Raw genomic sequence first — 12,486 nt, 5'->3', positions numbered from 1 at the left:
TCACTCCTTTGTACACTGCTCAACACAACTGGAGCCTGATCACTGACTAAGTAGTGCCTGCAAGCCCCAATATAAACAAGAGCTTTATCATTATGGCTGAGACACTACACAGTTAAGGTTGTCATGGCAGAACAATTCTAAAACCCACGTCACAAAATAACTTTCTCAATAAGTTACTCTGAAGAGGAAAGTCTCATGCTTGGTCTCACCAAATGGGGGCAGGCGAAAAAAAAGCTTTCTTCATCAATTCACACGTTCAGATTTTTAGTATTTAGAGAACTCAAAAATGACCAATTTAAAACTTCAAATTGCAGATAACAGTGACAATTTGAGGGGTTGTCTGGGTCCCCAGTCTGATTTTGTGAAAATTATGTTGTATTTCAGCTTCTATTTTGAGTGTGAACTTGTTTATGCCCTTCACCATGGACTGTAACAGTCACGTTGGACTGCATCATCACTCATGTTATGGAGCCTGGTGCCTGAATATGAGGCACATCAAGGGGCTACCAACTTTGAAAAACACTCTCCTATTAGAACAATGGGTTTGCTAAAAAGGAGGACCTCAGGGAAGCTGGTTGGGGGAAGGAGGGAATAGGAGGGGCTGGCGGGCTGGGAATTTAGCCACAAGATTAGGGCTTTAAAGCCAGCCAGTGAATCACCTGACAGAGGGGACCAACTTTAATTAAGGGCAGGGTCTGCCCCAGATCCTCTCTCCCACTGGAGATCACCACCAGGAAGCAGAAGGCCTGCATGAGGAAGAGCCTCACCTCACACACACTGGGCCTAAGGACACACAGAAGGGGTGAGCATAGTCTCAGAGGAGTGGGGAAGTGTATTGCCATTTGTACATAGATCTGTAAACCTCCTGTGCTGACTCTAAGTGAAACGTATATATGTTCAAAAGGTTCCGTTGCAAAGCCTCAGTATTCCTTACTTTATCTGCCACATGTCCCTGAAGAGTTCTACTACACACCAGAGTACCCATAAGGGTGGCCTATGGTGATACCATGCATAGACCTCTGAGGAGATCTGAAGGGTTCATCGCTGGTCTTGGGGCCTAGGGCAGCAGGATCCACTGTACCACAGAAGGGTGCTAGTCAGGGAGTCTGCACTCTGGGAGTGAGACAGATCACAGCTACAAACAGTGTCTGGATGCTGCCCAGACCCAGTGGGCTTGTGGGCATCTGAGATCCAGGTTGGGTATAGGACAGCAAAATGGTGACTGTCCATTGCGAGGACTCAACTCAGGCTGTAACTATTTGTCCAGAATAAAAACTAACCCTTTCGAATAGTTTGAAATAATTTGCATATGAAATAAGGTTATGGATTTTAAAATGAGCAGTAAATTTGTTTCCTTAACTTCAGGAACTCTTCCCTATGTGCAATATTCTACATGTTCATTGATGCAATACGCCCCGCTGCAAGTGACTGCAGAGGGTTGAGGAGATATTTGTTACATGTCAAAGCAAGTTCATGTGTCTTCATAATAGTTCGCATACTTCATACAAATGCTTAACATTTTCCTACCACAGTAACACTCCTATATTTTCATCTGGGACAGCAGTTTATAAAATTAAGTTAGTGGTACATTAAACAAATACTAATTTGATGTACAGATGCATCGTGGGAGTTACAGTATGTTAGAACAAAAGTGGAAATCAATAGGAATGCTTGAAGACTGACTCTCCTCGTAGGTGGACAGGCCTCAGATGGTCTGCTTTCAGAAGTCTGGCAAGGTTTGAGCTTGGTTACTACTTGGAATGGGTGACTATGTCAAAGTAATTGACATTTTGGAACAGGTGGTTTTTTATTTTTATTTATTTATTTAAACTCAAACTAAATTATTTCCAGCTCTCAAATTCTAAATATACAGTATCTTCTGACATGGCATGGTGTCTGTAAGAGTGGACTATTCATTAAAACAAATGGCAAGATATTTTAAAATGGTATTAGTAGGAATTTTCATTGAGTATAAATTTCTCTACAATTCAACTTTGTTTAAGCTGAGTGCCTCATTCATGTATCAAACATGACACACAGCAGAATGCAGCGATATCACAGTATCAAGCAGGGAGAAAAAAGCATCTCGCTGTAAACCTAGGGTAAGAACTGGAACAGTACATCTAGCTTTCCAAGTTAGAGGACTTTCAGATAAAATAACAACTACAATAAAGTAACCGATCTACAAGGAAAGGGTTAAATAGGTATGCTGTAGCTTGTCTAAGCATCGGGGAGGAGGGGGATAGTGAGTGTGAGTGACAGGGGGGGAGAGAGAGAGAGAGAGAGAGTGTGTGTGTGTGTAAGGGGAGGAGGAACATGGTATTTGTCTACAAATATTTGCAAAGCTGTAAAATACTAAAGGTGCAGAAGTGGAAAACAGGAATTATGTAAAACAGGGGTGCAGCTAGGATAGCTAGCAAGGGGATGAAATTAGGAGAAGGAGTATATAAAATCATTATCTGGAAAACGCCCATATTACGGACAGTGGGATAGTCTCCCAAGGGAAATGTGGTAAGCCCCCAGACTTGGGACATTTAAAGGCAGATTGAAAGAAATACTATAAAATCTACAGGAATAAACCTACATTAGACGGGACATTGACTAGATTACCCTATTACCTTTTTCATCCCTAACCTCCAATTTGATTTCTACTGTTCACATACATTTGGATGTCTTTTCACTGATCCGTTTTGCAGCACAATTTCTTAATTGTATGAGCACTCAGGGAGACTCACGCATAACACTGAAGCAGACAGACAGAGAAAATACCTACCCATATCTCTGGAACTGGTAGTCGAATGTTAACTCTGAGCCTGATGGAACTAGTTTGGTGGTGAAAAAGCCAACCCTTAGCTGTCCATTCACAGTCCACTACAGCAGGAAAAAAATAGATGACAATATTGATTATTACAATACCCCGACTTGACCCCCCCAGTTTCTATATTAAATGAAGGAACTCTGGCAAGAGACATTGCTAACCCTCCAAGAGGCAGAAAATATCTCTGAAGGATCTTAAAATCCCAAACTGAAGTGTCTGCATTAGCCAGTTTCCAAGGTATATTTACTTTTGAATAGCAGTGATTGAATGATAGAGAGGCAAAGGTCAATGGCAAATGAATTTTCTACTGAGCATGTTAAAACTCAGAGACAAAACTGAAAACAAAGCAGCAGGAGGTTTTCTTTGAAGCTCACCTTTTGTGTCTCACAATTTGGTTCACAGCTGTGGTTCATGAAACGGGAGCAGTTTCCTTTCTGGGTTGCATCTATTATCTGAAAGTGAAAAGTAATTATAGCAAAAAGCACTCTTCCTCTCCTCTGTGCTATGGCAGAAGCAAAAGTCAGCATGCGTATGTAGCAAGGTGAAAGTGAAAACTTCAATAAGAATTTTAATAATTTTTTCCTGTTTTGTGCATCAGCTGTAATAGCTTTGGAGAAAAAAGGTTTCGTAATAAAAATTGTGTATGAGAAAACAAGACATTTATTTGATTTATGTTGTTATCCATAGTATTAAGACAGTATGCATCGTATTTCTCCTTGGTTCTGGGGTTATTATAATATTTTAAATCTTAACAATTATTTCCCACCCATGCAGCCCCCAGCAATGTCCACACCAGGAGATCTGAAATGTTTTTGTCACATAGATCATGTTTTAATACGAAGATTATCTCATGTACCACGTTGCCCATCCATTCACAAGTGTGCACACTATTCTACTGCACCCTTTCCCCACAAATTTGTGACCACATAACAACCTCATGGCCAACTACAGAAATTGCTTACATGGAAAAGGAAAATATTCAAACGTATTTTTACAGACATGGTCCCCTCAGAGCCTTAGGGTCCATGAATCTTGCTTAGGCTTATAACTATTCCAGATCCAGTTAGGGATTTAAACTCCAAGACAGCGATTTACAGAAGACAACGAAAGAAGAACTACTGGTATATCAATAGCTTAAATTAGCTATAAGTAGCCATTAACACTGTTTGATATAGCTCCTGTCAGGTAAAAGGGCTTAAATGAAAAACAGGGATTTGGGACTTCGAGAAAAAAACCTGCTATTTGTGCATGCCACATTCAAGTAAAATTGTATTTACCTAGAGTTGTGTACACACACACACACACACACACACACACACACACACACACACACACACACACGATATTCTCTCCTACAAATGTGTATACACTGCCACTCACCTCATCATTTTTCAGTGCCATGAAGTAGTAGTGAATGTTCTTACTTCGGGCATACTCTTTCACTCGGGCTTTGAACTCTTTGTGATCCAGCACTTCTCCACAATATTCCAGCACAAACGTGTTACTGCAAGACCCCAGGAGGAAAAGCATCATTATCTGCTTAGGAGCAAACCAAGTTAAATACCAAGCATGAAAGTTATTGTTAGAGCTGTCAATATGGCTTAGATTTTTGTATTGAAACAAACAGTTTTAAGTGCATTATACCTTGGGCAATTAGGATTTTTTTTAAACTAACGTTATCACAATTATTTACAAAGCAACATGAAAGCACTTCAGAGAAGACTACAAGTTCCTTGCTAAGTTGAGTCTATCATATAAGCATATTATATTTTACTGAGGAAGTTCTTTGATACGAAGACTATAAAGAGTTTTAGCAGAATGTGCATCATCAGATTTGGGAAAAAAACCATAAAAAGCTGTGATGGCCTTATTTTGTACCTCGTTGACCTTGTGGGCAGGGATGAAGAGGGGACTAAGTATCCTTTGTATTTTTAGGAAAAGATGAATCCAAAATTAGAGAAGGAAGAGACTTATTAGGTCATCTGCTCCATCTCCCTCAGAGTCATCACAGGATCACGCCATAGAGTACATTAAATGGCAAAAAAACTTCATTAGCACAGCATTATGATTGCTTAGTGATAGCCTGAGCCTTTCCAGAGCATCAAATTCTGCAATGCTAAAACTCCTGATATACAGTTAAGGTAAATGCCCATGCAACCACAACTCTGCCCCACTGCAGCTGGTAATAGCTACTGAGAATTATCTGCATTCGCTCAAGTTGAATTCAATGAGTTAGGTGTAGCTCTACTGAATGGTGGAGGAAAAATTTGGAGCAGTTTGAAAGAGCTGTGATTGTGATCTGAGGAGATCTGTTCTGAGCCTCCCCTTCCCACCATGCGTGGTATCAGAGGAAAGAGATACATAAATACCTTGAGGTTTCAGTCTCTATCATTTCAGTACAGAATTGTAAATGTGTCAGTTGCAGGGCACTGGGGACTTCTTGCCATGGGTATTGTCAGTAGCGAGGTAGAATATGAGAGCAATCTGTGATTTAATGATGGGTAGGCAGAAGAAAGTATAGGCTTAGGAGGTATTCTGTGTGCAAGTGTGCAGGGGTTGTAAAAGGGTATGAAGTGGCTGCAAAATTTCACAGAGTATAGTATTCTGACAGGGGGAATAGGTTGTGTTTGAGCACAGAGCACGTGCAGGCAGTGCCTGTCCAGTACAGTGAAAAGGCTGAGTGGCAGTGTGTGTGTTAGGATTGCTGTTGCTCAAAGAGGACAGAGTTACAACTGTGTAAGCGTTGTGTTTTCTGAACTCAATGTTCTGGAAGGGCATAAGCTATCACCAGGCAACTTTAACTTTGCGTTAAAAATTTTTTCCCATTTAATTTCCTGGCTTTGTTGAAAAGAGAATTTTTTTTTGGTAGCAGTTAGTGGTCATTTAAGCAGTTATAGTTTGAGCCAAGGTTTGCAGCGGACATGCTACTATGGCTAGGTAATAATCAAAAGACCTAGATTTTGTACAGGCCTTTTTTTAACCAGTAAATCTCAAAGAAATGTAGATCATTACCTCCATTTTACAAACGGGAAACTGAGTGCAGAGAGGCAAAGTGACATGCCCCAGGTCACCCAGCAGGCCAGTAGCATGCCTAGGAATAGTCTCAGTCCAGAGGTCTTGCCACTAGACCACATAATTGCTACATGATTCCACAATAATCCTCCCCACTCTTCTACCTTTTGTTGTAGTAGAATGGTGATAACGGCCGTGCTCTGAAATGTTTGCAGCATGTGGCTGCTGACAGGTCCTGTAAGAGAAATCTCCTCCATGGTCTACGTCCCAAAACCTTGACATTTTTATTACACGATTGTTACTGTAATTTTAAGCATGAGAGAAGAATGGTGCCTCTCTCTCCTCTATCTCCTGCCCCATCGCTCCTCACAACACGTAGCCCTCCCAACATTTCCAGCTATCCCTTCCCATCCCATTAAGCCATTAGCTGGCACTGTAAAAGCCATTAATACGTAAGACGTTTCTCTTTGCTCTTTCCTGTCCTATGCTGCTTGTATCAGAGGCAGCAGCTTACTGGAGGGCCACACGCTATCTTGGTTATGTAGCCCGAGCTGCACACTCAGCTGGGTCCCTCACTCTCACTGCCTACCTCCAGCCTGGGACTCTGCTGCTTCAGCCAGGCTTCCTCAGCCATGCCCCAGGCCCACCCAGTCCATCCCTCCTCCAAACCAGGTCCCAACTCCACACATTCTAGTGATATGTATCTGACCTGTTCATTTCCTGGATTTCAGATATTTAAATATGCATTACCTTCACCACTCCCACGACTGATCCCAGCCCACACAGAGGGGCAGGGAGAGGGGTTCAGATACCCCAAGTGGAACAGGGTCCCCCAGATCCCAGAACACACAGTGGGCAGGGACAGGGGCTCAGGCCCCTGCAGCGGGGTAGGACACCCTCCACCTCCTAAAATGCCTCTCCCTATGGCTAGTGTGGAGTTTTTTGTCCCATTCCGCCCCCCCCCCAAAAAAAACCAACAACTTTGATTACGTTTCCACAAAATAAAAAACCCTGGCAGAGAAAGATTTTAGCAATATGCTTCCCAATCTTTTCCAGATTTCTGATCAAAGTGGGACTCAAACAGGCACTAGATAGGTCAGATTCAAAGGACTGCTTATTCTCTTGAGCTATCCCGCTAGTGTGACATTTTGAAGGCTAACAATCCTGTTAACGTCTCTGTCTGGGCCTGCTCTGTGTAGTCTATTAGGAGTGAGAATAAGCACAAGTCGTGAGTCTTGCAATTAGCTGAAAAAGAGAAGCAAACTCCTTCAACTAATGTTTTAATTTCATTTCCCTCAAAGGGCTGGTGGGTGCTAGGCACTCTATTGGGGCAACCCTCGAGTGCTGGAGACCCTGGTGCAATGATGTAAGCCTTGGTTTCATCTCAATCTGTAAGCAAAAAAGGTTGCCAAATTCTCTCCACTTTAAGTAAGCTGGAATTTTGGGAGGTGGGGGAGGGCACTGTATATCAGGAGTGCCTTGATCTCCAAAATGGTCTCCAAATTAGGATCAGTAAGAGAACCTGGTGCCCCTCATGAGGCACATCAAATTTCAAGTCAATCTGAGTAACTGTATAGGTTTTAGAGCACTTAGAAAAATCAAGTTCCAAGCAGAAAACTGGCTTTAACTTTAACTACAACCTTTAACCAATCTGGCCTGAAATGCTTCAGGCTTTCCACACTTCCTCTGGCTAGTAGGTTGCACTGTCGAGAATTTTTTCCTCATATTTCCCTTAATTTTCCCTTTCTTAACATCATCCCATTAATCCCCGTTACACTTTCTCATCACATCCTAAAAAATTCCTTTCACTCCCTAGAGTTTCATCGCCTGCAAACATCAAAGGATAGATCATGAAGAGAGGGACAGTGGGGAGGAATTGATGGTACCCTCTTGAGCTCCACTTGAACTGAACATTCCTCACTTGCTACACCAAAGCATGGACCCTATGCACCCCATTTTCCCTGAACTCCTGTAATCTGTAGTCTAGACCATCTATATCTCAACTCACATCTGTTACCCATCTCTTCTAAGAGCCTGTGTTCATAAGTCAGGCTCCTCTATTCCATCTCCTCTGCCCCATTTATCCAATAAACCAGGCCCTGGCACCTCAGAAAGCCCCAACTCCTGTATTCCACAACTGAGATCACCTAGACACCATCACATGATTCTCTCATGAAGTAGCTGGGTTTTTCCTTGCCTCTGTCATGGGTGGGTGCAATGAGGCAGAACTCAGCCCCCTGGGAAGTTGGTAGCAGTTTTCAGATGGACGCTCTATTGCTCCAGTTGGCTCTTTTACTTTCTACAGTCCTGACTGCACTTTCTGTTGGGCTTTTATGCTTCAGCACAACTCTGAACTCAGCATCATTGACTCTAGGATGTGGCAGCAGTGCTACCATCAGGGCATGGGAGCACAGCGAGGAGAAAAACAATCAGCAGTGAGCTAAGAGAGTGCCTGCTCTAAAAACAGCTGCAAACCAGGCTGGGCCAACCCAGCTCCTGGGTTTATGTCCCTTTCACCTTCAGCGTTACCGTGCCAAACTATACAGACTCTCTTTACCTTTTTCCTCCCAAGTCAGTCCTGTCTCCTCAATATTTTGCTGCTCCTCTCTGAACTCCTCCCCAATTTACATCCATTCTCTGATATGGAGGAGCCCAGTACCAAATCCACTATTCCCAAAGATGTAGAGAGACAAATCTCTGGGACAGCTGTGAGAGTCTAAACTGTGATGCCTTTGCATATCCAGGCCAGAATCAATCAAAATTATTTTTGATACTATATCACACGCAACCTCGCAACTGATTTGCTAGCCACTGTCACACCTCTCAAGCTCATCCTTATCAGAGCTCTGTACAAGTGAGTAGAAGATTGGGACTATTCTCAATAATCAATACATAAGATAACCATAGCTTTGAAAGACTGATTATTTACCTTTCACATGGACTTTCAGTACAGAGGTCACCAGTTAAACATATTGCTTTAAATATGCTCAGCTTTCGCTACATTTTAAGCACTATTGTGCTTCATTTGTGAAGGACTGCTTCGCATTAAAACTCTCCCTCTGTCTTCCTCATGCAAAAGCTCATATAATTGAGAGGACAGCAATATTTCTAGCTGCTACAAGACCAAATGTGCCCTCTTGTTAAAAACTAGCAAAGAACCAGAATTTCCAAGGGAACATACTAAAAACTCCAAGACACCAGAAGATTCTTGCATAGCAAAATACAAGACACAGTCATCTAAAATTTCCCAAAGTCACATGCACTTGAGACAGAAAACAGATTTACTGCTCCCTTTCACGGACTTTTGAATCACAAATTTCAGAGCCTGATGCAATTGCCAATGCACAACACTGGCTCTTCAGACAACCAAGTGTGCAACTACAAAAGGTTTTGCAGGAGAAAATCTACCTACCACATTCTATAGAGAAACACTTGAATTTTCTCTTTAGATTCTGAAAGGATATGAAATATATGGGGGGGGGGGGAGAATGATGCTGTCTAAACCAAATAAGCAGTCAGGAAAATGTATCCAAGTATTTAAGTACAGTATTTACCTTTAAGGCCATCACAACTTAGCCTCTCCCTACTTACCCACTTTTGTCTCTAATGAAGTCTCCCCCTGCCTCCTTCACAGACCATTTTGTCTGCTTCCCCCATAAGTACCCTTGCAACTTCTTCCAAACTGCCTCTTTTGCATGGAGTTCCTGCCCTAAACTAGTCTACGCAGACACTATCCTGTCCTCACGTTAGTGCCCCTCCACCCCCCAACTCCTTTCTACTGTGCTTGTGGGAAACAGCCAACTTCTAAGTCGGTAGAGGGCCAGTAGGGACGTCTCAGATACATTTTAAGAAAATTTAACTTGCCTGAAACCACCTAGCTGTGCATATTTCACTTATATAAAAGCATATTCCTCCCATTACTCTTTTCCTTGTCTTTCTTCTGAGTATCATACTTTGTTACACCCAGCTGTTATGCCTGTGAATGCAAGCTCTTCAGGGCAGGGCCTGTAACTCTGTACAGCATCTTTTACAACGTGGCTCCAATACTAATTGGGGGTATCTTGGCACTATTATAATAGATTTGTATTACAATCATGCCTGTAGACCCTGATAAGGACTCGAGCCCTTTTGCACTAGGCACTGTACAAACACATGAATCCATGGCCTTTGCCCCACAGAGCTTCCAAACTTAAAGAAGTAACAAGGGGTGTGTGTGTGTTGGCTGGGGAGAGGGGAGAGACGGATATAGTCAAAATAAATGTAAATTTACAACAAATGAGTACCAGCAATATCCCCATCTGCCATCATTAAATGGTTGATTTCTCAAAAGCATTACAGCAGAGCTGGGTGTGCAGGGGAGATATGAAGGATGTAATATGACTGCGGCCTTACAGATCAGTTCAGCAAGAGAAGTCAAAGATGTCTCCAATGTAATTGGCCTCAGCCACAAACGACGGTGGTGTAGTTACAGTCAGAAAATTAAGGGGAATAGAGAGGATTTCAGTGGACAGATCAGGAGTTCAGTTTTGGCCACTTTAAGTTTAAATGTCAAGCAGACTGTGATGTGGGATTAGCTAGAGGGAGACAAGTTAAGCATGGAAAGTCAGACTCCTGAATCATCAGTGTAAAAATGGTAGTTAAAAGTACGTGAGCAGATGGGATTACCCAAAAATAGGCTTATAAAGGAAAGAGGGGAGAGGACCAAGAGCCAATTCCTGTGGTGACCCCCCCACAGACAAGGAGGGGGAGGATGAAGAATCAACAAAGTAACCAAAGTAGTGATCAGAGGGGAGGCGAGATAGTAGGAAACAGAGTCACAAAAAGAGAGCACAAAATTTCAAGGCGTATGTGACAAACAGTAGGAGAAACAGAGGCCAAGGAGGACAAGAATGGAGTACTGGCTATAGTATCTAGCTATTTGTTGAGAAATAACTCAATTAAAGGTCATATGAAGAGGAAAGCCTTACGATGGGAGATCTTTGGCAGCTCTCAGTCCCCAGCCTTTTTTCTCAGTCAGGATCACTTCAACATCTGCATGCTGTTTCCTCTGGAACCGCCTGTTGGAACAGTAGTCCCCATTTGGGCACCTGGAAGAACTAAGTAGAGGAAACAGAACAATCAACTCCCAGTGGGTTGGCAGTGACAACAGAAGCAACTTGGGAAATAGCTGGGAAATCGACATGAATCAATAAAAAGTTCAGTGCAAAACCCACCAACATTTCACTACAAAGAAGTATAACCGCCTGACAAGCAATGTTCAATTTTGAACGGTTTATATTTAGACTAAGCTTTTTTTAGATCCGCAGTGTTACTGTGATTAAACCAACATACTGGCATCTGCCCTGTATATTTTATATGGCTTCTTCCTAAGAGTCTGCCCCCTTCTCTGCCTCTAGAGCAGAGGTGGGCAAACTACAGTTTGCGGGACCCTCCTGGCCCAGGAGGCTAGCCCCCGGCCCCTCCCCCGCAGCCTCAGCCTCAGCTCACTGTGCCACCAGCGCAATACTCTGGGTGGCGGGGCTGCAAGCTCCTGGGTCAGTGCAGCTGCAGATCCCAGTCTGACCCGGTGCTCTGAGCTGTGCGCTGGCGTGGCTGGCGCCAGCTGGGCGGCGCAGCTGTAGCACTGCCAGCTGCTGGTGCTCCAGGCAGTGTGGTAAGGGGGCAGGGAGCAAATGGGGTTGGATAGAGGGCAGAGGGCGGCGGTGTGGATAAGGGTCAGGGCAGTCAGAGAGTGGGGAATGGGGCTGAATGGGGGCATGGGTACTGGCGGGGGGGAGTCAAGAAGGGGGGGTTGGATGAGGGGGTGGCAGTCAGGGGACAGGGAGTGGGGGGGTAGATGGGGCAAGGGTCCGGGGAGGGGGGCTGTCAGGGAACCAGGGGGGAGGGTGGATGGGGCAGGAGTCTGAGGGGGAGGGGGGCCTCAGAGGACAAGCAGCGGGGGGGGGATCGGATAGGGGGCAGGGCCGGGCCACGCCTGGCTGTCTGGGGAGGCACAGCCTCCCATGCAATTTCCGAAACCCGATGTGGCAGAAAGTTTGCCTGCCCCTGCTCTAGAGATTGGGCTGATCAGAGATCCGGCTGATCAGAGATCCAGGGTCTTAGATACTACAGGGTCCATATCATTCATCCCTCTTCTCCCATCTTACTTGGTAACAATCATTATGTCTCCACCTATCAAGAAGCAAATCTGATTGCCAGTCAGCTGTTAGTGCAGCTCCTTTTGCCCAGTTCTTTGCCTCCCCCCAACTGAAAATGGAGGAGCAGCAGCTGTCTCAGACCTGCTGCCTCTTTCTTCCGAGCAAGAGGACTCAAGATAAAGGGGAAGGAAAGAGCCTGATAAAAGCCTAGTGAGAGAGGAGAGGTAGGCAACGGAAGAAAAAACTGAAAAACAAGGCAGCGGTCTGGAAAGTTACACCTCCCCCATTCCTGCCTCCCTCAAGCCTAGGCTGCAGTGCATTGAGCCTCCTGGGCAGACACTTCAGTGCTTTTGTGACAGGCTCAGAGATGAGTATGAGACTACTACACTGATTCACAAGCCCAACATTAGGATTTAAATTCTGATCTCCAAAGAGAAAGGCCAACGTATGAATATACGTCACTGCAAACAGCAACACAAAGACAAACTTAGCGTCTTCTGATACTCGATGCCAGGGAAA

General features: G+C 44.0%; 1 protein-coding gene across 10 annotated transcripts in view; it reads right to left on the bottom strand.

Annotated features, from left to right (window-relative positions):
• SETD2 (SET domain containing 2, histone lysine methyltransferase) overlaps window positions 1-12,486 on the bottom strand; it is a 151,147-nt gene that overhangs the window by 95,314 nt on the left and 43,347 nt on the right. For all 10 annotated transcript variants that reach the window (XR_003998713.1, XM_030549822.1, XM_030549825.1 and 7 more), the window contains 4 exons: window positions 10,798-10,926; window positions 4,199-4,322; window positions 3,193-3,270; window positions 2,774-2,871 (listed from right to left, as the gene is read on the bottom strand). Coding sequence is in view for 9 of the 10 variants with exons in the window: in XM_030549822.1 (XP_030405682.1) it covers window positions 2,774-2,871; window positions 3,193-3,270; window positions 4,199-4,322; window positions 10,798-10,926 (429 nt within the window). In the remaining variant the exon portion in view is untranslated. The remainder of the gene's footprint in view (window positions 1-2,773; window positions 2,872-3,192; window positions 3,271-4,198; window positions 4,323-10,797; window positions 10,927-12,486) is intronic.

Source organism: Gopherus evgoodei, chromosome 2 (genome assembly GCF_007399415.2).
Source record: "Gopherus evgoodei ecotype Sinaloan lineage chromosome 2, rGopEvg1_v1.p, whole genome shotgun sequence".
In the NCBI taxonomy this organism is placed as follows: domain Eukaryota; kingdom Metazoa; phylum Chordata; order Testudines; family Testudinidae; genus Gopherus; species Gopherus evgoodei.
This window is presented reverse-complemented; position numbering and strand designations above follow the sequence as displayed.